Genomic DNA, 27,542 nt, shown 5'->3' with positions numbered 1-27,542 from the left:
ACAACTTTTCAGGATTCCTGAGAAGGGAAAGGAATTAAATCGCATCCTGGTCACCTTCCTCAGGCCAAGCTCTCAGTGGCTAGATTTCAGATATGCCCCACAAGAAGACTCATCAGTTTCTACCTCTAAAAGAAAGTTTACTTACAAAATAATTCCTTCTGAAGGTGGAAAAAAAAAAAGCTCATGATAGGCATCCTGGATTGTAGCCCTACTCCAATCTTGCTACACTTGATATACAGTCTCTTGCCCAGATCTTACCTTTTGTACATCTAATTCTACTCTGCTATGAGTCCGGTGGAAGGAGCACTGCTTTGGGAATCAAGAGATCTGGGTTCTAGGGATGATGATGGTATTCGTTAAGTGCTTACTATGTGCAAAGCACTGTTCTAAGTGCTGGGGGGGGTACAAGGTGATTAGGTTGTCCCACGTGGGGCTCACAGTCTTAATCCCCATTTGACAGATGATGTAACTGAGGCCCAGAGAAGTGAAATGACTCGCCCAGAGTCACACAGCTGACAAGTGGCAGAGCCAGGATTAGAACCCATGACCTCTGACTCCCAAGCCCGTACTCATTCCACTGAGCCACGCTGCTTCTCTAATGTATGCCTCTGCTTCTAGTGCCACTTGTGCCTGTTGCTGGCTAGTATGGGCATTAAGCATGAGCACTACACATGCAGTTTACAATACGCTGAACTCCTCTTTGACGCTTTATGATTACTTGCTCATTGTTCTCCATGCCTCGGCAGAAACATGACTGGCAGGGATGGGAAAGTGTGAGTGATGCTGTTCAAGCCACCAGAATTATAAGCAATTCTTCTATACAGATTATTGATACCAAATTCTTATGATTGAGGTTCATCTGTCAGTTCTGACAAAGCATCCATCATCACATCATCACACTAAGAAGCAGCATGACCTATTGAGAAGCTTTCTGAGGGCAACAGAGCTTGGGAGTCGGGGGGGGGGGGGGGGGGCAGCCTGGGTTCTAATCCCTGCTCTTCCAATTTCCTACTGTGTGACCTTGGGCAAGTCTTTTAACTTCTCTGTTCCTCAGAATCCTCATCTGTAAAAAGGGGTTCAATACTTTCCTTCCTCCTAATTAGACTGTGAGTCTCAAGTGAGGCAGGGACGGTGTCCAATCTGATTATCTTGTGTCTACCCCAGCGTTTAGTACAGTTTTTGGCATACATTAAGTGCTTAACAAATATCACACACACATACCAAAGACAATATAATATCTGCAACCGAGAGGAGCTGCCTAAGCTTTGATCTACCCATTCAAGAAATAAACTTTAAGAAACAAAGCAGCATGAAGCAGCATGGTGTAGTGGATAGAGCATGGGCTTGGGAGTCAGAAGGCCGTGGGTTCTAACCCCAGCTCCACCACTTGTCTACTGTGTGTCCTTGGGCAAGTCATTTCACTTCATCTGTGCCTCAGTTACTTCATCTGTAAAATGGGGATTGAGACTGTGAGCCCCATGTGGGACAGGGACTGTGTCTAACCTGACTTGCTTGTTTCCACTCCAGAGCTTAATAAAGTGCCTGGCACACAGTAAGCACTTAATAAATACCACAATTATTATTATTATTATTATTCTTAGTAGTAGTAGTATATATATAATATGTATATATGTTTGTACAGATTTATTACTCTATTTATTTATTTATTTTACTTGTACATATCTATTCTATTTATTTTATTTAGTTAGTATGTTTGGTTTTGTTCTCTGTCTCCCCCTTTTAGACTGTGAGCCCACTGTTGGGTAGGGACTGTCTCTATATGTTGCCAATTTGTACTTCCCAAGCACTTAGTACAGTGCTCTGCACACAGTAAGCACTCAATAAATATGATTGATTGATTGATAGTATTATACAAAGAAAATCATTGGGGTTCCTTTCACTATTTCCATTCCTATTCATTGGAGATGACCATCAATACAAACACCACACTACTGAGTTCCAAAGTATTCTGGCAAATAAGGAGCTCAAAATAAGCCCAATATTGGCTTGAATTCTAACAGTATAGTTGGCAATCACACCAAATCACATTTGGAAATATGTACCAACACAACAAATATTTCCTTTCAAGTCCAGAGACTGAGAAAAATTGAAGCTGAAGTAACATAATAAACCACTCCCCTCCCCAATATACACACATATACCATTTCTCAGCTTCTAATGAACAGAGCAACATATTCTTGGGAGGTCAAGCTATGTCTTTTGATAGATTACCTTCATTTTTAACACTGCTTTCAAATGCTCTCAAAAACCTGGCATCCTGGGAAACTGCAGGAAATTGAAACTCAAGGAAACTGCAGAGCCTACCTGCCACCTACAATGGCCAGGATGAATAAATCCAAGTTGTATGTTCTCCTCTGGGACATTCTCCAGAACCTTTTCCCAGCAACCCTTGTTGGGCAGCCTCAGGCTGCAATCAGCAATCAGGCAATCAGCAACAAGGCCTTTGGTTTCAGGACAGTAGTGGGACTTCCCCATTGGTGTTCCCCACTGCAGTTTTCCCTCAGACTACAGGCCTCTTTCTGAAGGGACTTTATCCCACTGAACTCCTTGAGGGCAAAAATCATGTCTACCAACTCTGTTGTATTTTCATCTCCTAAGTGCTGAGTACAATGCTCTGCACAGAGTACGCACTCAATAAATCACTTACTACAGTACTCGGCACACAGTAAGCTCTAAAAGATGATTAACTGAATAAATACTATTGGATGTTTAATTTGATGGCTCTTTCTAGCCTCCTGTATGGATCCTGACTCTCAAATAACTACGTGCACCCCTCATTCCCCCAACATGTCTGATAAAAAGTTGTCTCTATACACGGTATTTTCATTGGCCCCAAAACTGCAAAAGTGAACACAGATACAAATTTTTTGATAATCCAGAGACTGAGCAAGTCAGATTTATGAGATTATACAATATTTATATTAGGTGAATGGCTAAAATTAACAGCTTCACATAGCACTCATTTTGGAGATTAAAACAAAATAACTGAACACCCTTTCTCCTTTATTCTAATACTGGAGGACCGCATGATATCGCCTTTCTACAAATGCAGAGAAAAGAGAGAGGATGAAGCCCTAAACCTAACATCAAGGTTTGATTCACCAACCATGCTAAGATCACCACTCCCCACCCAGCACCTGCCCCAGCTCTCCTTTCTCCAAGGCCACTGTTCTTTGCCCTGAAGAACCTAGCAATCAACTCACTACACAGTGGCTTCTCCTCTTCTGGATGATTAACATTTCAAAAATCTTTGAATGAAGTTTGTGAAAGCAGCACTAACGTACTCTGATACTACTGTTTGCAATTTTCAATTCTCAATTCATTGGTTTCCTCCTTGGGACAGCTTTTCCGAATTCCGAAAAATGGCTTCATCCCCCCAAAATCTTAAATCCTAATAATAAGATGGGGGTGGGGGTAATAGCAACACTTGTGGATACCGGACACCCAAGCAGATGCACTTGATGTGGTGTATGCAAGGAAGGCACACAACGTAACATTTTGCGAAAGTCCATCAGGACCTACATCATTTCTCCAGAAGGCCCCTTGGCCCTCCCAGCTCCCACTCCTCCAGGTCCATGTGTTCCCCTCACAGATCCCCATGAACACAAGTGCCACTTCTGAAACACACAACTCCCGTGGCATGAGCACTTAAAATATAAACTCCAGACATAAAGGCATGTGGTGCCCTATCTCTGTTAGGAGACACACCTGCTGAACACTCGACAAATGGTCAGCCAACTAGTAAGACGCATGATTTAACAGGGAATGTCACACAGTCTAGAACCCCAAGTTTACTTCAACTCCAGATACTGGGTGAGGCATTCAAAGGTTATTCGGGAAGTAAAATCAGGGCCCAGGGGATCCTTGGTGGAGAAAATTTTATGTTTCACTGGTTTAAATATACAACCGGGTGGATGAGATGAGTACTTTGAGCAAGCTGCTCACCTTGTCTGTGCCAAAGTCACCTAGTGAAAAATAGGAATCTCACTCCTGTAGCTGCCTGTCTCACCAAGTGAAAGGAGAATTAACCTGGAATACACCTCGATCTTCCTGAGAGGAAAGCCAACCCCTCATGTTTTGAACTGCACAGACTCCTCTGGCAGAAGGGAGTCTGGCTACCATTAATGACTAAACTTTCACAACAGGAGTCAACTGTTCACTGTTGGCCTACATAATGTTCTAGACACCAGAGTCCTTCGCCAGCCAAAGCTCTAGATGCTGACCCAGTACTAGCCCCTGGTCCCTGTTCCTGCCCTTGGCTTGGCAGAAGACCAAGCCAGATCAAACAGGCACCCAGGCTGAACCTTAAATAGGTCACATTCTCTCCCTCTAGACTGTAAGCTAGCTGTGGGCAGGGAACCTGCCTACCAACTCTGTTATAGTGCACTCTCCCAATCATTTAGTTCAGTGCTCTGCGCACAGTAAGTGCTCAATAAATACATCTGACTGATTCACACACAGGATCTGACGATGTGTGGGTGTTGTAGGGGAGTCAAAGATTTGTCATTCCCACAACACCTTGGAACAACCAAGTCTGTTCCAAAAGCCACAGTAGCTCTCCAAGCACCATCTTCCTCCCCTCCACCATCCCGCACCTGGAAATCATCAAACCAGAGGACGCATGAGGCCTGGAGGCAGCCAAACCCAAATTCAGCTAGGTGTAGTGCTGGCCTCACCCACACCAGGCAGGGCTCTATAAAGAAAAAACAGACATTTCATTCATTCATTCATTCATTCCTATTTAATGAGCACTTACTGTGTGCAAAGCACTATACTAAGTGCTTGGGAAGTACAAATCGGTGACTACCTTTATCAGAGCACTACAAGGTTTTCCAGCATGACTTAGTGGATAGAGCACAGGCCTGGGAGGCAGAAGAATTTGCGTTCTAATCCCAGCTCTGCTACATGTCTGCTGTGCGATCTTGGACAAGTCCCTTAACTTCTCTGGGTCTCGGTTACCTCATCTGTAAAATGGGAATTAAGAGTTTGAGGCCCATGTGGGATAGGGACTCTGTCCAACCTAATCAATTTGTATCTACCCCAGTGCTTTGACAGTGCTTGGCACACAGGAAGGACTTAATAATAATAACTGTGGTATTTGTTGAGTGCTTACTATGTACCAGGCAATGTAATAAGCACTGGGGTGGATACAAGCAAATCCGGTTGGACACAGTTCCTGTCCCACATGGGGCTCACAGGCTCAAACCCCATTTTACAGATGAGGTACCTGAGGCACAGAAAAGTGAAGTAACTTGGCCAAGGTCACACAGCAGACAAGTGGCGGAGCTGGAATTAGAACCCATGACCTTCTGACTCCCAGGCCGGTGCTTTATCCACTAAGCCATGCTGCTTGAAGTACCATAATTATTATTATTAAGGGGAAGCTTAGAGAAGCGACCAGTTTAGCTGTCAAACAGTAGTCAATGTGCAACAGGATCAGGCCCAATAACATCAAGGCATTTAATGACTTTAACCCACACGGCAAGTACAAAGCCAAAGCAAAGCACACCTGCACCCTCACGGCAGGCGAGTTTTTTCATTTTGTTAAAACTTTTAATCAAACAAACCAAAACCCGAGTACCATGTCACTGATATAAATGTTTTATAATTAACTGTGGTATTTGTAAAGGACTTACTGTGTTCCAGGCACTGTACTACAAATTTGCCATTACATTGTACTTTCCAAGTGCTTAGTACAGTGCTCTGCACACAGTAAGCACTCAATACATGTGATTGAATGAATGTACTAGGTACTAGGCACTGGGCTGGATACAAGCAAATCAGATTGGACACAACCCATAATCCCTGTTCCACTTGGGGCTCCCAGTCTCAATTCCCATTTACAGATGAGGGAACTGAGGCACAAAGAAGTGAAGTGAATTGCCTAAGGTTACACATTAGACAAGTGGAGGAGCCGACATTAGAACTCATGACCTTCTGACTCCCAGGCCCGTGCTCTATCCACTAAGCATGTTGCTGGGTTTTATCCCTAAATCCCTTTGGAAAAAAAAAAAAAAAAAAGAAAAAAAAAACCACTGCAAGGCCTGAGCACACACCCACAGAGAACCTGCACACTGGACTGAAAAAACCACAGCAGAAGGCATTGCACAGCTTGCTTTCAAAAAGGAGATGCCTTTACCTCCGTTGGTGTCCGCTTTAATATTTCCAAGTCTGGCTCACTGCCAGGAAAATGAAAAACCACAAGGAAGCACCACAGACACAAAGATAAAACAAAAAGTTTAGGCTGAAATCTTTGTTCAAGTCGGCTCGCTGATTGAACGTTCTCTCTGCTTCCAGAGTGCACAGTGAGGAGCTATGAACCTGGCCAGCAATTAAGAAATCAGAGGGGCTAGTGGCTCTCTGTTCAAACTCAGTTGGAACTTGAACACAGATCAAGGTGATCAAAGTGGCTTCCCCAATTTTCATATTTTGTTTGACTAGGTTAATTTAGTCCTTCACTCCAGCTGGACAGGTACTCTCCACAGAAAATGCTTGGAAATTTGAAAGTAAGTGGCCTGAAGGTAACTCGGGAGCCATGAACAAACCTCAAGGCGGAGTTTCCACTGAATAACTTGGAAAAAAAAACCCTAAATAACATCCTCGGCAGATGGTGGGTGCTTTCTTCGGGACTCTGTGGTAAATCATGCTCTAGTTAACCTCTGGGCCTAAGACTTCCATGGAAAACATGAAAACGGTGGATTGGAGAGATATAGAGTCTGCTTAAAGACTGTAAGCTCCTTGACAGCAAGGATTGTGTCTACTTACTCTTACTCCCTTACTTACACATACTCCTAGACTGTAAGCTCGTTGTGGGCAGTGAACATGTCTACTAACTCTCTTGTACTTTCTCAAGAACTTAATTCAGTGCTCTGCACACAGTAAGTTCTCAATAAATACCACTGATAATTGATGATACCAAGCACTCAGTACAGTGCTAGGCACAGGGAAAGTGCTCAATAAATACCATCAACTGGATGAAAGGCAGAGAACCACCTCAGGCAATAAGGCCCCCTGGTAATTGCTAGGTCTCCACTATTATTTCCAGGAGGTAACTCTCTTGGATTCTTGTGCCATTTAGTACATTAGACAAGGTCACTTCTGCTCCACTGCCCTCGGAGCCTGAAATAGGTAATACACCTTCTAAAATGCCATCTCATGTTTCTTACCACGTTCCAGACCTGCCTTCCGGAATAATGTCAATTATCTCATTGGCCGGGGGAACAGTGGCTTCCTTACTTTAACCAGAGCAGAGATAGGGTGGATAGAAGTCCTAGGTGGTCTTTAGGGGTGGAAGGACGGGTTAGGGCAAGGATGCACCAGTATTCTTTAGCCATCTTAACTCTCAGGCCCCTAGACCACTCAGGCTTGATCTCACTGCCCTCTCGAGATAGTTTATGTTGGCACAAATAACATACCACACAGGGGAGACTGTCTTGGAAAACATATTCCTTGTGAGGTATAGGCAAACCTACAAGGCAAGGGCTCACTAGGAATTTCAAATCAAAAATCAATCAAAGCTATCTGCAGAACATTGTACTACACTCTTGAGAGAGTTCAGGTAAAGCAAAATGCTCATTCCTTGGCCTCAAGGAGTCTATCATCTAATGGGGGATGTTGATGACGATTGCATTTATTAAGGGCCTTCTATGTCAAGCTCTGTGCTGAGTACTGGCATTCACAGTATAAAAGGAACCCCCATTTTTGAACCCCCATTTTTTAGGTGAGGACACTGAGGCACAGAGCATTTAAGTGACTTGCCCAGGGTCATACAGAAAGGCATGTAGTAACAGATCTGGAATTAGAATCTAGACACCTGACTTCCAGTCTGTGCTCTTTCCACTACACCATGCTGCCTCTCATAGACAGACACTCAAAGAGTGAGAAAATAGTGCTTCCCCCTAGTTAACTTGCAGGCAGCACTGACACAGACAGATAACTGAATACTAGTCAGTGCCTAATACAGTTTTCTGCACATAGTTGACATCTCAATAAATACTGATGATGATGATGAAAACAGAATAAATTCTTTCTCCAGTATTCATTCATTCAATTGCATTTATTGAGCACTTACAGTGTGCAGAGCACTGTACTAAGAGCTTGGGAAGTGCAAGTTGGCAACATACACCCAACATAGTACCCCAGCAAGAAATTAAAGAACAGGGCGGTCCTAACGGTGTTCCAGACTCCTCACTCCCCTCTCTGTCTCCGTTTACCCCCATCTCATTCCAGGGATGTCATCCAGATTAATTTAAAGGATATTGGCAACAAAGAGCCCCACAGTTTAAAAACACTCAATGGCACCTTTTCTCATGAAACATTGATTAGTGTCTGCAATCCATACTCAGAATAACACTGATAATGCAAATTGGCTTTGAACAGACCACAGCTGTCTAAGAGTGAAGCAACAAGACTAGCTTTTCTTTCCACCTGCATGGCTGCTTATTTGTCCAGTTTCATTCGGATCAAATCATTTCTAACTGCCTCTGTTTCTGGAGCCACAAAATACAGCCTTTGCTCTGAGTTATAATTCTTTTTATTAATACTATATTTTCTCCAAAGTGCTTCCAGATGCATCTACAGCCTGACCAGCAAGAACCCCCTCCCTCCCCCAGCCCCACCCCCACAGACTTCACCTCATTTCACCACCTCTTCCTCAACTCATTGTTGGGGAATCGATTCAGTTCACAAACAACCTCATTGGCTCCTTCCTGGCTCTCAAGCCAGATAGTGCAAAGCACAGAAGTCCTCAAGTCCCCTGAGAACCCTGACTCCAGACTCCCTTGAGAACCGCTATCCATCTCTCATCCAGGAACAATTATAAATCACACGCACTTCTAATCATCGGGGCGTTTTTGTTTCATTTTTTAATTGTAACAGCTAGAAAAACCAAGACACTAACCTTGAAAGCCTTCAGAGGCAGGTTATAAGCCAAAAACCACCATGCCCAGTTACTTCTGATTAACCCATTGCACCTTCACAATTAGAAGCTAATAGTTCTTGGAACTTTCCAAACTAGTCGAAAGACCTTTTAAATCAAGGGCAGCTTTCCAAATTTGTGATTGTGGCTGATTTTTCAACTGTGTCCAATTAGTTTAATGACTTGGGGAAAACACTGAGCTGATTCAAGGCTAAAACCAAAGGCAAGTCTTACAGGATTTCAGTGCACTCATCCAGGAGTATGTATTTTGGACAATCAATTGATCATTTACTGAGCACCTACTGTGTGCAGAGCACTGTAAGAAATACTTGGGAGAGTGCCCTTTACCTCTCCACCCAAACTGCTACCCCGCTAATCCAAGCATTTATCCTATCCTGCCTTGATTACTGTATCAGCCTCCTTGCTGACCTTCCTGCCTCCTGTTTCTCCCCACTCCGGTCTATACTTAATAATAATAGTAATAATTATTATTATGGTACTTGTTACAAGCTTACTGTGTGCCAAGCACTGTTCTAAGCAATGGAATGGATACAAGCAAATTGGGGTGGACACAGTCCCTGTCCCAAGTTGGGCTCACAGTCTCAATCCCCATTTTACAGATAAGGTAACTGAAGCATGGAGAAGTGAAGTGACTTGCCCAAGGTCACAATGCAGACAAGTGGCAGAGCAGGGATTAGGACCCATGACCTTCTGACTCCTAGGCCCGTGCTCTATCCATTACGCCATGCTGCTTCTCCATCGCTCTACTGCCCGGGTCATTTTTCTACAAAAACGTTCGACCATGTTTCCCCACTCAAGAACCTCCAGTGGCTGTCCATCCACTTCCACATCAAAAGGGTAAACTCCTTACCATGAGCTTTAGAGCCCTTGATCACTTCTTTCCCCCACAATTCACCTCACTGCTCTCCTACTACAACCCAGACTGCACACTTCGATCCTCTAATCCTAACCTACTCACTGTACCTCAATCTTGTCTATCTAGCCAGGGACCTCTCACCCACCTCCTGCTTCTGGCCTGGAATGCCCTCTCTCCATGTCAACAAACAATCACTTTCCTGGCCTTTAAAGCTTTATGGAAGGCACATCTCCTCCAACAGGCCTGACTAAGCCCTCATTTCCGCTTCTCCCACTCCCTACTGTGCTGCCTTTGCACTTGGATTTGCTTACTTTACCCTTCCCTCAGCCCCCCATCACTTATGTGCACATCCATAATTTATTTATTTATATTAATGTCTGTCTTCCTCTCAGGACTGTAAACTTGTTGTGGGCAACGAGGGTGTCTACCAACTCTGTTACAGTGTACTCTCCCAAGTTCTTAAGTGCTCAATAAATATGATTAAGAGAAAGAGAGAGAGAGTCTGCCACAACATAACTCCATTTTCTTGTCCTGCCAACGTACACATGTCCAACTGCCCCTGAGATCATGGCCATCTAGTTTCCTAGTCTTCTAAATCTATTCATTCATAACTTTCAAATTTCAGCTGAGCTCTGTGGAATAGCCATTCCAGGGTAAGCAAGAGTGTTTACCTCCCTCTCTCAATGGCAGACTTCCAGGTTTAAAAGCGGGAGACCAACCTTATTTTAACACTACACTACATGCCTGTCAAATCACGGCATCGCTGACTCAGCCAATTTACCATCTCCTAAGGAGGGGAGCATGGTGTGAGAAAGAACAAGGGAGGAGAAGTCAGGCATTCTAGATTTGGCCCTCAGCTTGCTGACTGACTCTCTGAATTTCCATGTAGCAGGTGATAAGATTTCACAAGCAATGGTTGTTTTTCCAGTTGAGGTTTCTTTGGTTTGAGGCAGGTAATGCAACTGCTAAGGGACTGGCCATCCTGGCTTTTTCTTCACCTTCAGGTGAGCAAAGCAACTAATTAAAAGAATCTCTCCTGTTCATGACCTAATAGGGAGCAAAGCCAGAGGGTTTAGAGTAGTGCCCTTAAATCTTAAGAGTTTAAATTTCTAGCTCTGCCTCCGATATTGGACTTGTTAAGGGCAGGGAATGTGTTTACTAATTTTGTCGTATTGTACTCTCCCAAGCACTTAGTACAGTGCCCTGCACATAGTATCCACTCAATAAATACGACTGATTGGGCTTTGGGTGCAAACATAGGCTCAGACATAAGCAAATCTAATGTGCAAGTGTTGGAAAGAAGTAGGGTGCCCTCTGTCTCAGAGGTAAATAAGGGCTGGGTGATGGCAAGGGTTTGCACCCTGACCAGCTAAAGATCCTGAAATTCAGCAAACGTGCCCAGCACAGCCCTTGTTAACACCAGGTCAAACAGCCAAATTCAGAGTCCTGAGAGGAGAGGCTTACAACTGTGATCAAGGATAATCAGATCTTGGCTGAGGGCACTGGCCATCACAAAATACAGACTTGAAATCAAAGCCTGCTGCTGCAGAGAGCTGGGCTTGCCATAGTTTTTTGCGGGGAAGAAGGAAGTTCACTGAGATGGTGTCCATGAAGCTTGAAACTCCCTAAAACATGGATTCCTATTAGGTAGAAAATAAACCTGACTGTTCTTCATCCATCACAACTGCAGTATGGCTCAGTGGAAAGAACACGGGCTTTGGAGTCAGAGGTCAAGGGTTCAAATCCCAGCCCTGCACTTGTCAGCTGTGTGACTTTGGGCAAGTCACAACTTCTCTGTGCCTCAGTTCCCTCATCTGTAAAATGGGGGTTAAGACTGTGAGGCCCCCCGTGGGACAACCTCATCACCTTGTAACCTCCCCAGAGCTTAGGACAGTGCTTTGCACATGGTAAGCGCTTAATAAATGCCATTAAAAAAACTGCCAGTGGAATTTGAGTATTGGGAATTGCAGTAGGTAGGGAATCTATCGGCAAAATGGAAAACATTTCTGACAAAATGGAGATTGTTTGGTGTTCTTTTCATAAGTCTTGATTTCTTTAGTACCCAAGAAGTCAGTTTTCCCTACCCCCAACCCACCATCACCATTTATCATGAATAATACTGGTGGCTCTGAAATTGTTTTGAAAGGCAAGACCCTGAGTGGCTCACCATTGGCAACATAACAGAAAATGAGGTTCAATGTGTACCCAGGCTAGTTGAAGATGGAAGATTTACAGCTCACAAAACAAAAGTCATTTTGAGCAGCAAGAGCCTGCTGCAAAGATTTCCTAGTTCAGGATGACACTGGAACACTCCAGCACCCAAAGAGTAAGCAACCACAGGAGTCATGGAAATTCACCTGCCTAAAGCCAGATGTTACTCCTGGTCATTTACCTAAGAATATGGCCTCCAGCAGGGATGTGTGAGAGAATATTTTTGCCACAACTCCCTGATTGCAGGCCACCACTCAAAGGGCCCCTGATATCCTTCTGAGCATGCAAGTAGCACAGGGCCTCTGCTGGGGGAGTGAGGGGGAAGCAGAAGTGCCAGATTTCCCCTGGCACCCAAAGCAACATAGTGGACAGTGGGGGGGGGGGGAGCGGGATGGTCCCCCATAATCCAAAAGTCATGGGGGAAGGGATGAGTTCCAAACAGCATCCAAGATTTACTGGTCCGGAGCAGGCCCACATGCCCTATTCCTCCCATCATGGCTCTTTCCACATCAGGAAAGAAACAAAAAATATCTCCAATGCCTGGACTAAGATGTTAGTAGCTGGTGTGAAACGAAATATCCGTTCCCCCAGGAAGCATATAATATAACCCAGAAGTTAACCAGGTAAGCTCAGTCAAGTTTCCATAATGGATGAAAATCACTTGATTTGAATATTGGAAGTGGCTACAATCTTCCCTGGGGTTTAGTGAATTGAAAAAAAAAGTCCCTGCCCCAAAGACACCTACACTATTACACAAGGTTGAGAGATGAACAGTGTTGGTGCTAGAGGTATTGGAAAGTCATGACCCCCAGCCTTCTAGACAAACGTGATGAGACTTTAAGTGACTTTTAAAAAGGAGGGAGAAAAAAATACAACCAAAAAACTTTGCCAAAAATAAAATAGTTCAGGATCCATCCTATAATGCTATATATCTCCACTCTGAGGAACAGGTTTTTAGTTTCTGCAGACCCAGAAAGGAAACAGGAATACCACAGTTTGGGGCTAAATGCCTTATTAAAGTAATCTGGGTTTGGTAAACTTCACTGTTACTGTAAAGCACTAGCAGCCAGGAAAAAGCTTACAAGACTGTGTGGACAGGGACTGTGTCTGATGCTTGGCTCATAGTAAGCATTTGACACTATTAAGTCCAAAAAAAGTCCATATTAGCATTTGACAGCGCTTAGAACAATGCTTTGCACATAGTAAGTGCTTAATAAATGTCATTATTATTATTATTAGAATAACATGAAAAGTTAGTACAAGGGGTCCTCCTTTACTGTGGAGGTTATGTTCTCTCATAATAGAGGAAATCATGTGATGGTAATCACTGATTCAGTGGAAATGAATGGGTGGGGGTAGATGGGTCAAAGATATGTTTCTATATTATTTTGCCTGCCATGAACAGACCTGCCACACATCCTTTGCCACAAACTGCCATTTTACTATATTAAATACTATAAAGTTACAAAAATCTAGAGAAATCCAAAGAACTATACAGCACAATATAGGAAGGCTAAGACAGAAGCTAAGAAGTATAGCAGCATCATACCTTGATACACACCACACACATGTGCACACCCAATTTCTCCAAACTAAATCTTCTCGCACCAACTTGTGGATCGTGTTACTGGAAGAACGTTCCCTACTTCTCTCTTTGTGCTATAGCCAATCATGTAATGAGAACCGATGTTATAGCAGAACAGTGTGCAAGTGAAATACTGCATTGATCAAGAGGGGCTTATAAATGACTAGAATTCCATCAGAAGACCTATTCTGGAGAATTTTCCTCACCCTTCCAGTATATTTTACTGTTTTGCTAATACTTTTTTTTTTTACCTTTCTCGTGAGAGTGAGTGGGATGTTAGGAGGTACCAAGTTAAGGAGACTTCTAAGATTAGGATTTCAGTGCCCATCTTTAAAACAAATACTCTCATCTGTCAGAACAGAGAACACCCTAACACCAATTTGTACTTCAGTAATGATAAGAACAGTCTCCTAGAAAATCCTGTGTGGCCCGAGTACAAAATTGAATACAATCCGAGTACAAAATTGAATACAATAAAGCCTTCCAATTGTCAAATATCTCCTGTCCTTTGTGTCAGTTTTCCCAATGCTAAAGCTGTTTGTTGAGAATCCAGTTGAGGACCCATGGGTATGTTTTGTGTTTGAGCTCTGGCAGCAACTCCTACAATTCCAGCTGTCATTAAATGGGCAAAAGAACAAAGAGAGGGTAGGGAACATGGTCAATGCAACTGAATTTTTAATTGGCATCTGGATTTTATACATGCATGTTTATGCAACATATGAATTTTGTATGGACTCACGCCACCAGGAAGTCATTACCAAGGAGAGGTCTCGGCACCTGAGGTACTCTAACAACCCAGCATGGATAGTATTCCAATTCCTCCTGTCCTTGTGACCACATTCTGAGGATCACACAACAAACATATCGGAAATGCAGCAACACGTAGGCAGTGGCTATTAGGAGGTTCTGCTCAGAGAACTGAGCATTTGCCCTGATCACATTAGCCCCCCCAAACTAACCTCATCTCTAGAATAATTTCAGAGGAACTGTTGATGATTCTCACCCTCAAACAGAGACCATTTACAATATTTTCTATGCCTTCTACCGTCTGCTTTGCTGTTGGGATTTTACTGACAAACGATTTCTAAACAAAGCCAATGTTTAGACAAACAAATGTTTAGTTTTCAAACAAACTTTGTTTCCCCAAATATTTTCAAGGACATGTTTGCTTCAAACAAGTATTGTCTCTTCCAGGCAATACAGACAGACTGCTAGCTTATAACCCTGTTACTGCTCACATCCACTCCCAGGAGGTTTTCTCGTCACAAACCACCTGCTGAAAATATCAGTGAGGTTACATCAATCCAGGTGTTTCCAAACCATTTCCCTGGCATGAAAGACTTTCCTGTATGAAAACATTTCCTTGTCCCTCCAATATTTCCCTTGCCATTGTAGGCCCCACCCAGTCTTTCCACCAACCCCTGACTTTTCACACATTTTCAGGACAGTTACATTTCCGGGAAAACTCACTTTTCACTTATATGATTGGATGTAGCCAAGCCATACACTCTGTAAATCTTTTTTTTTAAGTAGATGTATACCTGGTTTTTTTCCACAAATGGTAGAGGAAAAGACATGTTTAAATGCCAATTATTTTTCTTAGCACACAGTTTGGGACATAGGTTTAATCCACAGCGACTTGTTTTTTCTGGATTTTTTCCCAATTCTCAAATGTTCCCTAACCATGCTTCCAAAAATTTCCAGGAGAACCATTTATCAAGTCACTTCAACTGTCCTTCTGTGGACATGCTTATACTGTATGTCCAGTCCCAGAATGCTATACCAATAATTTGGTCCAAGACAAACATAACCAGTGTGGAAGGTACTTTGAACCTTACACGGGGTCTTTTAAACTACACACATACACTCCAAAATTAATGGCATATCTGAAAGGACAAAAATCAGTCAAAAGACCCCATGATGGGCTTAGACCTACATTAGGAACTAAAGTGTGTATACCTGCTCTCTCCCTCACTACACACACGCACATAATCACACTCACACCCTCCCCCCAGGCTAAACACAGGGAACGGTATTAACCAACTTCCTACTTATTGGATACACATGCCCATTTAAGACAAATATAAGCCCATACGAACATCATTAGAAATAACCCCAAGAAAATCCTTCTGAGGAAATGTATGCCCCACAAGGTCTCTTGTAGGGTCCTGCCCAATGCCACAGCTTTTAATCAAGTATACTGCACAGAGAGCTAGGAGAGGCTACTGAACTGTAAAGATGACATCGCAGGGCTTAGTCATCACCCTGGAACTAACCCTTTTTTTTTTTTTTTTTTTAATTAAGCTCATGAAGACCTTCCCCAAGAGCAAGAAAAACTGCATGCTGGTTGATTCCATGATCCTGGTCTAGAAAGTCCCCAATATATACAGTTCATTCTGCCACTTCACCAAAAAGAAAATGAATGGCTTTGCCTCCGCATTTCTAGGATTCTACCTCAAAAGCCCTGGAATGTTAAGGTTTTTGCCCCAAGAAAGCCCCAAGATCTCACATTGCTGAAGGAAACCTCTTACAGCTTCTCTGCAGTAGTTTTCCACAGGTTACGAAATGGGGAGAGAAACCCAAAGTTCTTCTCCTCTATGTCATGGAGCAAATGGGTGGAAACATATGAAGTCAGGCAGAGAGAAGGGGGGGATTTCAGACCAACTGCAGCAGTTGGGGTTGATCCCTAGCTCGTGTTAACCTGTGGCCCTGAGCTTAATGGAAAATGCTGCCAGAATTTTGCAAAATGGCAAGGCATAATAAGATGAAGTTAATGTACCTTAGAACACCCACATCCCCAATGTTACCTATGAATTTCCAAAATTAACTGCTCAACACAATGCACATCCACACAAAAAGGACTCGCAAATTACGGATATTACCATATAGTCCACTATTTCCCCTACCTGCAATTTATTTTAATATCTGTCTCACAGGGTAGATTATAAACTTCTTGTGGGCAGAGACTGTGTCTACCAACCCTTACTGTAGTGTTCTTTTCATACAGTTCTCAGCATAAAGCAAGCACTCCGTAAGTGCCATTGATTGCCTGACTGCCATCTCAAAGGGCAAGACACAGCTCCTCTCATCAGGAGCAAGGAACAGTGTGACAAGCTACTGAATGAACCATGGAATCCAAGTTTCTGCAGAGGATTGAATGTACAGGCCCATCAAAGAAAAAACAAGAAATCTCCTTAAGACTCACTTATTTACCTTTACGTGAAGGGCTAGCAGTACTGTATCAAAATGATAACTTGGCTAACTGCCAGCACGGGAGATCAGTTTGTAAACAAAAGAGAGTGGGGAAGGGAAAAAGGAGAGGTTCACTGAAACAAGGATATTTAGGGAAAAAGTCCTCTCCCACTCCCATGTCAAAGATTTTGAGAAGCAGCGTGGCTTTAGTGGGAAGAGCACGGGCTTGGGAGCCAGAGGTCGTGAGTTCTAATCCCAGCTCTACCACTTGTCTGCTGTGTGACCTTGGGCAAGTCACTTACCTTCTCTGTGCCTCAGTTACCTCATCCGTAAAATGGGGATTAAGACTGTGAGTCCCACGTGGAACAACCTGATTACCTTGTATCTATCCCCAGCACTTAGAACAGTCCTTGGCACATAGTAAGTGCTTAACAAATACCATAATAATAATAATAATTAATAATAATAATTAATAACAATAATAAAGATCAAACCCAAATAGGATTAAGATTCAACCTGCTAAGGGGGAGATACAAAAATGCTAAACACTGAGCATTCATTCATTCATTCAATCATTTATTGAGCTCTTACTGCATGCAGAGCAATGTACTAAGCACTTGGAAAGTACAATACAGCAATTAACAGAGACAATCCCGGCCCACAACGGGCTCACAGTCTAGGGGGGAGAGGGCCATCAATACAAGTAAACGAACAAAGAAGTAAAGAGCAAGTCTTTTGGCACCAGTCTTTGACCTGTGAGAGCTCTAACAGGAGCAATGTCAACTGTAAGGCAAATCCCTGTTCTTGGAGGCAAAAAGACACGGAGGGCACGTGGAGGTTCCCTAATTTTCCAAGGGGTGGTTTCTTCTCCCCCTCCCCCATCTCCCCCGCCCACCTCGGTGCGGGGTCTGGATTCGAGTTTAACCATTCAGTAAAAACATTTTCCTGTTCATACCCTTCCCTACATTGAGTTTATGCCACACCTTAACCACTAAATTAGATGAGACAGACGAGGAAGGAGGTGATAAAGTGGCCTTTTAAACAAGTAAATATGGTGTAACGTTAATTTACAGTATTTATGTGATTGCAATCACGGTCATATATGATGGAACTTGGTTCATTCATTCAATCGTATTGATTGAGCCCTTACTGTGTGCAGAGCACTGTACTAGTTGCTTGGGAAGTACAAATCGGCAACATACAGAGACGGTCCCTACCCAACAATAAGATGCCATAGCCAAACATCGGTTAAGCGCTTAGTACAGTGCTTGGCACAGAGAAGCAGTGTGGCTCAGTGGAAAGCGCCCGGGCTTGGGAGTCGGAGGTCATGGGTTCTAATCCCGGCTCCCCCAATTGTCAGATGTATGACTTTGGGCAGGTCACTTCTCTGGGCCTCAGTTCCCTCACCTGTACAATGGGGATGAAGACTGTGAGCCCCCTGTGGGACAACCTGATCACCTTGTAACCTCCCCAGTGCTTAGAACAGTGCTTTGCACATAGTAAGCGCTTAATAAATGTCACTGCTATTATTATTATTAAGCGCTGAACAGATACCATCATTATTACTAAAAGAGGTGCCTTTACCCACACTGAAGTGACAGCGCGGTAAAGGAGGGGTGGAGGAGTTCCGGGGGGGTCAGGCTTCTCCCGAGCGGATGATCCCATGGCCGGAGAGATGGACGGACGGTCGGAGGGAGGGAGGGCAGGGCCGAGCAGCCTCCGATGCCTCCGGACCGGCCAGGAAACCCCACCCAGCCAGCCAGCCAGCCAGCGGGCACAATGCCCCTCCGACGCCCCGCAGCCGGGCCGAGAGCCGGAGGGAGGAGGGAGCAACCGGGGTTGGAAACTCCTTCCTTCCCCGCTCCCTCTGCCAGCCCGGGGAAGGAAGTTGGAGCTCCTCGGCCGCTCCTCGCGGCTTCCCCCGCGCTACTCAGCGCTTAGAACAGGGCTTAGCCCAGAGGGAGCGCTGAGCAAATACCACGACTATTGTTACTCACCCCCGGGGGCACTGCTGCCGCTCAGGAGCAGGCAGAGGGGCCCCAGCAGCGGCCACATGGCGCGGGCCCGGCTTCCCGTCTCGGCGGCTTCGCTCCGTCACGCCCCCGGCTCCGGCTCCCGGGCCCCGCAAAGTTTCCCGCCGGGTCCGGGTCCGGGTCCGGGTGCGGGCGGCCCCCGCCCGGCCCGATCGCAGAGCCAGGCCGAAGGGGCGCCCGGGGAGGAGGCAGGGGCGGGCGGCCAGACAGGGGCACGCACTCCCTCCCTCCCTCTCTCTCTCTCTCTCTCTCCCCTCCTATTCCTGCCACCGCCCTCTCCGCCTCTCGGCTTCCTCATTCGTTCCCTCCCTCCCGGAGCTCTGCACACTCGTGCACGGAGCTCGGCCTGCCTCCTCCCCCTTTTTCCTTTCCCCTCCCACCCTCCTTTCTCTTCCCCTCCGTGTGTCCCCCTCCCTCTGCCCCACGCCCCCCTCCCCAGCCTCCTTAGCTCCGTCCGGGGGCGTCTTCCATCCCCTTCTCCGGGGAGTTGACCCCTCGGATTCGTGGGTCCACGGGGGGCCTGCCTCTAAGCCTCTTGGCTGACTCTGGGACCTGCGATCGCCGCGTTTCCCGGGACCATTGTCCTGAACTGTTGGGGCTTCTGCCCTTTGTAAAAACCCTATGCACCTGGGGACGCCTGCCCCACTTCCCACCCCCTCTCCTTCCAGCCAGGGCACTTAGCCGGCTCTGGGCAAGTGCCGAGCGTTTTCTTGGGCAGATTTCTGTCATTCTGGTCTCAGTGGGAGCCAAAGTTTCTCTCTGGGACCCAAGATACAAAGAAGCCTGTGAGTTGTAAGCCGCCTGTACAGCTCCCACCCACTCCCGGCACCACATGCCAACTTCTCCCTGGCACTCCGTAGGCCTAGACGAACCCACCTAGGACGTCACCGGCCTCTCACCTAGAATCTTCATTTTCCACTTTACCAGTAAACTTATCCGGTCCCCGAGGAAGTTTTGAACACTCTTTCGAGGCGCTCATCTCGCTGAAACACTACCATCTCAGTTCTCCTGAGGCCCCTTTTGTTTTAACCAAAATGTGGAGCTTCCTGCCATCAAAATGCCATGATACTTTCATCCCTAAAAGAGTGAAATAAATGGTCAATGGAGATTGCTTTTACTGTGTTCAATCTCAATCCACAGTTCTTTGTGTATTCGACTATTTGTTTAACTTATTATTGTTAATAATGGTAATGGTATTAAGCAATTACTAAGATAAGTAGTGTGGCCTAGTGGAAAGAGCATGGGCTTCAGAATCAGAGGACGTGGGATCTAATCCCAGCTCTGCCACTTGTCTGCTGTGTGGCTTTGGGCAAGTCACCTAATTTCTCTGTGCCTCAGTTACCTCATCTGTAAAATGGGGATTAAAAGTGTGAGCCCCATGTGGGACAACCTGATGATCCTGTATCTACCCCAGTGCTTAGAACAGTGCTTAGCACATAGTAAGCGCTTAACAAATACCATTATTATTTACTATGTACTAAGCACTAGGGCAGGTATGAGTTCATCAGATCGGACACAACCTCTGTCCCACAGGGCACCTATTCCCCAAAGAGTTTAAGATGCTGTGCTAATTGCTAAGCTATGTAACTAATATTTACATAAGTACTTTTTAATATCAAAAAGCAAAGCAGGGTAGGGTTATAAATCCATTATTTGGCAGAGAGAACCCACAAGAAAAAAGAGAGGAACCTTAAAAATGGCTCCTTAAAAGTGAAGAAACTTGATCCCCGCTTCAGAAAATGTGAGCTCTCTGTGGCTCACAAGTTCTGAGCTTCAGGGCATGTTTTAACTCCCTCCTCCCTTTTCTTTTCTTTTTTACATTTTCCCCCCAGCGTTTTATCCCCTGTGCACACTAGGGATCTCCAGAAGCAATAAGTCCTAGTGTAAATTTTTTGCCCACTCTGCTGCAATAGAGGGCAAAAGCATGTGGAGCATTTGGCTAGAGAGAACAGGAGATCATTGTGTGTGGCTGTTAGGTGTCTAGGGTCACTGAATCATCATTGATTCATTCATTCATTCAGTCGTATTTATTGAGCACTTACTGTGTGCAGGGCATAGTACTAAGCGTTTGGGAAGTACAAATTGGCAACATGTAGAGACGGTCCCTACCCAACAATGGGCTCACAGTCTAGAAGGGGGAGACAGACGACAAAACAAAACATGCAGACAGGTGTCAAAATAGAATAAATAGAATTATAGCTATGTGCACATCATTAACAAAATAAATAGAATAGTAAATATGTACAAGTAAAATAAATAGAGTAATAAATCTGCACAAATATATACAAGTGCTGTGGAGAGGGGAAGGAGGTAGGGCAGGGGGGATGAGGAGGAGGAGAGGAAAAAGGTGGCTCAGTCTGAGAAGGCCTCCTGGAGGAGGTGAGCTCTCAGTAGGGCTTTGAAGGGAGGAAGAGAGCTAGCTTGGCTGATGTGTGGAGGGAGGGCATTCCACGCCAGGGGAAGGACGTGGGCCAGGGGTTGACGGTGGTCCAGGCGAGACTGAGGCACAGTGAGGAGGTTAGCGGCAGAGAGGGGAGCGTGAGGGCTGGGCTGTAGAAGAAGAGAAAGGAGGTGAGGTAGGAGGGGGCGAGGTGATGGAGAGCCTTGAGAAGCAAATGCCTACATATGTCAAGATCAGCACTAAGGCAAAAGCACTACTGTATGTACAAGTCGCATCAGTATAGCCTTGTGACTCATTTTCAGTGTACTTTCTTTCAGCGGTTCAGTAAAGCTTATACTTTTCTGAAGTACAACACTTTTCCAATAATGACCAGAAATTTCCCAAAGCCCAGAATTGATTTAAAATAAATGATTTCTCTATGTATTAGGGCAAATTTAATGCACATTCTGAAGAAATGTCCACTGAGTTTCGGGCTGTGGAGCTTATTGAGAGCACAGCAAATCAAATGAGACTGAATTAGTTTTGTAATAAACTCCAACTCCCAGGAAAGTGTTCAGGTTACCTCTAATTATTGCACCACAAGAAGGCTGAGCATCAGAGTCTACTAGCAAAATTTAAATCAACCAAAAGTTGCCATGTATTTCTATATTCAAATTGTCAGACTCACCTGCAAAAATATACTTCTGGGAACAAGTAGGTTTCTTTTAATTCAAGTTTAATACAGTCACTAGCTTGTGGAAAGAGAGCCACTGACATTTATTCGTGAAGGTTTGGTCTCACCTGAAAAGACGGACGTTTTCTCATCTTAAAAAAGAAGATGCTGCTTTATTTGTTCTAATGTCTCAATTACATTATCACTTCAAGAAAGTTCTGTAAAAGGGTCATTTTTTTTACCCTTGGAAACAAAGGGCAATTCTACCAAAAAACGTAACTGGGTGGATGTTTACACTGCCCTTTAGCCCAGTTTCAAAGGATATTTTTTCCAGGCTTTTGAAGTCAGGAAAATCATCCACATTCATTAAACGGAACAGAAGTAATTTTACCACTTGGAAAAGAATCATCGAACTTTGCCTAAGAGTGCTTAATGTGGCAAGTAAAGGCATGGTTCTGGTTGGAACACTCTTGGCTAAACTACATAAGTATGAAGTGACTTTCAGCTCTGTCCGCCTTCTGACTGATCATAGCTCGCAGCCCTCGTAAGACATGGGACTGATTACTACATCATCCTCCTTGCTCATCTCCCAGCTCCTGTCTCTCCCCACTCCAGATTATATTCACTCTGCTGCACAGATCATTTTTCTACATCAACGTTCAGGACATGTTTCCCCACTCCTCAAGAACCTCCAGTGCTTGCCCATCTACCTTTGCATCAAATAGAAACTCCTCACCATTGGAATAGAAACTCCTCATAATTGGCTTTAAAACATTCAGTCACCTTGCCCTTCCTACTTCACTTGGCTACTCTGCTTCCACAACACAGCCTGCAAATTTCACTCCCCTAATGCTAACTTTCTCACTGTACCTCAGTCTCGTCTACCTCACTGCCAACCTCTCGCCCACATCTGCCTCTGGCCTGGAACATCCTCCCTCCTCATATCCAACAGACAATTACTTTCCCTGCTTTCAAAGCCTTATTGAAGGCACATCTTCCCCAAGAGGCTTTCCCTGACTAAGCCCTCCTTTCCCCTTCTCCCACTTCCGTCTGCATTGCCCTAACTTGCTCCCTTTATTCATCTCCACCCCACAGCACTGAAATGCATGTGTGTAATTTATGTATTTATATTTATTTTATTTTATTTATATTTTATTTATATATTTATATTAATGTCTGTCTCCCCCCTAAGCTCTTTGTGGGCAGAAAATGTGTCTATTACATTGTACTCTCCCAAGTACTTAGTACAGCGCTCTGTACGCAGTAAGAGCTCAGTAAAATACTTCTAACTGCCTAGGACTGTAGACTAAGCTCTAGAATTACTGGTTTATACTGTAAACTCTAGACCTTAAACTCATCCCTGTAGACTTTAAGCTCACTGTGGGCAGGGAATGTGTCTGTTATATTGTCATATTGTACTCTCCCAAGCACTTAATAGAATGCTCTGCACAGAGTAAGCCCTCAATAACTATGATTAATTGATTGACATGGAAGTGGTCTTAATATGATAAAGTCAATATTATAAAGTTTGCTGAGGATCAAGGAAAAGGAATAGTCAAGGAAATCTGCTTGTTAAATGAAAATGGAAGCATCTGGTACTTACCTTCTGAAATTAAATAATTAAATTATTATTTCAATATTGCAGTAGGTAAATTAAGATGAAGCAGGCCTGAAAAAGAGGCGGAGGGTTTGTGTGGTGCAATTGGGATGAGCCTCAGGCCAAGCAGGGCACCCACCTAGTGAGATGGACAACCTGAGGTGGTGCTTTCACTGTTTTCATTCTACTGGACCCCCTACAGAATGTGCCGACCTGAACCAGGCTTTAATGCCACTGCTGTCCCCTGTTCCTCCCTCCTTCCCGACCCCACTCTCAGAACAATGCTCAGATTTGGGCTGAAGGGGTCTCCAGGGGGAGCAGTGGCCCAGAGAAGGCAACAGCTGGCAGCAGAGCACAACTGACATTCTGATGTATGGTAAGTCACTCTACCTCCTCAGGCCCCATCCCCTGCCCTGCCTGCTCTTAGTCACAGAAATGAATGAAATTGGTTAAAGTCACTTAAGGCATCAGTGACACATCACAGAACTTTCAGCTCGGAATCCCTCTCAACCAACATGCACACAGATATCTAACAAATTTTAATAATGACAGCTGGGAAACTCATCTGAAAGGTAATAAAATGAAAATATTTAATCTGGTGATACTTCCTTACTTCCTCTGCTTTAATCCTGCTTTAATAATTTATTATTTTTCTTAGGACTCCTCACCTGGGCAGGTTTTTTTTTTCCACACTTCTTCATTTCAAAGGAGACACTTTAAATTTATTGATTTTAAGTTTTCATAGGGTCAGGTCAGACAATGTCCAAGAACCCTTTTTCTGACACCTGTTCCTATTTGTTGGCTAGTTTTGTTGGGTGTTTTTTTTTGGAGGGGGGCATGGTGGGGATTCTCCAAAATAAAGAAACCAAGGCTATCTTGGGGTTGGTGGCAGAGGTAGAGTTAAAAATCAGGGTTTGGATGGGGGAGAAGCTTCACGGTTTGCCTTTGCCCCTTCCTGAGAAGAAAGGGGAAGAACCTGACTATCTGGGTTCATGCTGTCCAGGAAGAAGCAAACCAAGAGGGCTCATGGGACTTAGAAAGGGAGAGCAATGAGTGTCCCATATTTGCATTTTGGTTTCATAGGCTGAGGTTTTATGTTTTCTGAGTTGAGAGGTGAGCATTGTATTAGAAACTGGATATGAAAGAGACCTTGACTCATTCCAGCATTTTTGATTATTCATTCATTCATTCAATCATATTTATTGAGCACTTACTGTGTGCAGAGCACTGTACTAAGCGCTTGGGAAGTACAAGCTGGCAACATATAGAGATGGTCCCTACCCAACAACGGGCTCACAGTCTAGAAGGGGGAGACAGACAACAAAACAAACACATGTGGATAGGTGTCAAGTCATCAGAACAAATAGAATTAAAGCTAAATGCATGACACCTAACTCAAGATCTGTTCAATTAGCATCTTCAGGCTCAATAATTTTGTTATGGTATTTTTTAAGCGCTTACTATGTGCCAGCATTATACTAAATGCTGGTGTAGATACAAGCTAATCAGGTTGGATGCAATCCATGTCCCACATAGGACCCACATTTTAACCCCTATTTTACAGATGAGTTAATTGAGTCACAGAGAAGTTAAGTGACTTACATCACAATGCAGACAAATGGTAGAGCCAGGATTAGAACCCAGGTCCTTCTGACTCCCAGGCCTATGCTCTATCCACAACACCATACTGCTTCTCTCTTTCTCTCTCGGTCTCCCTCTCATTCTTTTATCTCTCTCTCTCTCCCCCCGCCCCCCGCCCCGTATATATATATATCTATATCTATATATATATACCCATATATATAGATATATATAGATATATATATAGATATATATATATATCTATATAGATATATATAGATATCTATATAGATATATATATATACATATATATATACAACTCTACCAACTCTATTGTATTGTACTCTCCCAAGTGTTTAGTACAGTAATCTGCACTAAGTACTCAGTATTGATTGATTAATACCAGGAGCACAACAACCAGGGATGCAATAAGAGATTTCATTCCTGGTTACATTTCAGAGAAAGAAGTGCCAGTTTTACATTGGCATGCTACCTGCCCATTTAATTCTGAGGGCAAAGTAATAACAATAATAATTATGGTACTTGTTAAGTGCTTACTATGTGCCAAGCTCTGTTCTAAGCACTGGGGTAGATACAAGTTAATCAAGTTGGACACAGTCCACATCCCACATGTGGACTCCATTTTCCAGATGAGGTAACTGAGGCCCAGGGAAGTGAAGTGACTTGCCCCAGGTCACACAGCAGACAAATGGCAGAGTCAGGATTAGAAACCAGGTCCTTCTGGTTCCCAGACCCGTGCTCTATCCTCTAAGCCATGCTGCAAAAGGGAGGGAGGGAAATTAAAAATATTAAGTTGAGGACCCCAAAGCCAGGGATCATATCCGTTAATTCTATTGTTCTCAGCTCTGCGTAAAATCAATTAATCAGATGTGTTTATTAAACGTTTACTGTAAGCACTTGAGAGACTATAAGACAATTGGGAAACATGATCACTGCCCTCAAAGAGCTTACAGTCTAATTTGGGAGACAGACATTAAAAAGATTCTATGATGTCACTGAGGGGATGAAAGCAGGTAGTCTTATTTCTGTTGGTAGGTGAGCACCATTTAGGCAGACACTGTTCCTCTCTGCTAGTTTAGCCTAAGGCCATCAAACTCCTAGCTTAGACAATCCAGGAAAATCAAGTTCTCTGTTTTTTATGAAAGCAAGCCCTACTGTCCAGGATGAGAGGGAGTGATTTTGCCAGCAGCAGCAGTCACAGCTCTGATCTCACTGCCAAGCAACAAGGGAATTGATTGGTGGGAGAGGGGCACTGAGCAAGTGATAGAAAGCTTCTCCAATCCCTCCATCCATAAATCACCCCCTCCCTACATATGTTCTGGGGAGAGGGATTGGGTGCCAACGTTATATGTAAAGGGCCTAGGCCAGCAGCGTGGCTTAGTGGAGAGAGCACAGGCTTGGGAGTCAGAGGACGTGGGTTCTAATAATAATAATGATGGTATTTGTTAAGTGCTTACTATGTGCAAAGCACTGTTCTAAGTGCTGGGGGGATACAAGGTGATCAGTTTGTCCCACGTGGGGCTCACAGTCTTCATCCCCATTTTCCAGATGAGGTAACTGAGGTAATCCCAGCTCCACTACTTATCAGCTGTGTGACCTTGGGCAAATCACTTAACTTCTCTGTGCTTCAGTTACCTCATCTGTACAATGGGGATTAAGACTATGAGCCCCACCTGGGAAAACCCGCTTGCTTACCTTGTATCTACCCCAGCGCTTAGAACAGTGCTTCGCACATAGTAAGTGCTTAACAAATACCACAGTTATTATTATTATGTGGATGTCTAGTAAATGTAAATTGATAATCCTGAGAGAGATGAAGGATCTGAAGGCTAGACCCCATTTAGTAAAATAATTCTTACCCAAATTCACCAGTCACATTTGACGTTATCAATAGAGAATGATTGATACCTGTTTCTAGTCTACTTGTTGTTTATATGACATCCAGTCTGAACAATCAGCTTGAGTCTATTTTCTGCCTATGCACTGGGGATATCCTATGCTAATCTTGATCATTAAAATACTGCTGCTGGTTTGGATTTACAGAATTAAAATGAACATTCACATTCTTAAAGTTGGTGGTCTTAATTCTAATTCAGGGTTTTCACTAAATTAAAAACCTACCTTAAATTACCAGATAGACCAAAGTTAGAAGAAAGAAATGTCCCTTCAGTAAAGGGGAGCCATATGCTAGATATGAACAAGTTAAGATAGATAAAGGGATAAAAAGGTGAAGAAAATGTGCTGTAGATTCCGATTCTTACCCATTTTAACTGATTCTGTGGAGATTATAATGGGATCAAAATCTGGCTCCCAAAAGGAATGGACTTGTCATTCATCTTCCCACTAACTCAAAGTTGTCTTCATCTATGAATCTTAAACTCCAGATGACAACCAAAATCAGTTCAAGAAAATGACAAAATGACTCTGCACATCTTGATTTTTGTATTTTGCTGA

General features: G+C 44.0%; 1 protein-coding gene across 2 annotated transcripts in view; it reads right to left on the bottom strand.

Annotated features, from left to right (window-relative positions):
* LDLRAD3 (low density lipoprotein receptor class A domain containing 3) overlaps positions 1-19,027 on the bottom strand; it is a 172,204-nt gene extending 153,177 nt beyond the window's left edge. For both annotated transcript variants that reach the window (XM_038764405.1, XM_038764406.1), the window contains exon 1: positions 18,801-19,027. In XM_038764405.1, coding sequence (XP_038620333.1) covers positions 18,801-18,858 — 58 coding nt within the window. In that variant the 5' untranslated portion in view covers positions 18,859-19,027. The remainder of the gene's footprint in view (positions 1-18,800) is intronic.
* Positions 19,028-27,542: the final 8,515 nt, after the last annotated feature.

Source organism: Tachyglossus aculeatus, chromosome 22, assembly GCF_015852505.1.
Source record: "Tachyglossus aculeatus isolate mTacAcu1 chromosome 22, mTacAcu1.pri, whole genome shotgun sequence".
Lineage (NCBI taxonomy): Eukaryota > Metazoa > Chordata > Mammalia > Monotremata > Tachyglossidae > Tachyglossus > Tachyglossus aculeatus.
Note: the sequence above shows the minus strand (reverse complement) of the source record. Positions and strands in the feature narration are given on the sequence as shown.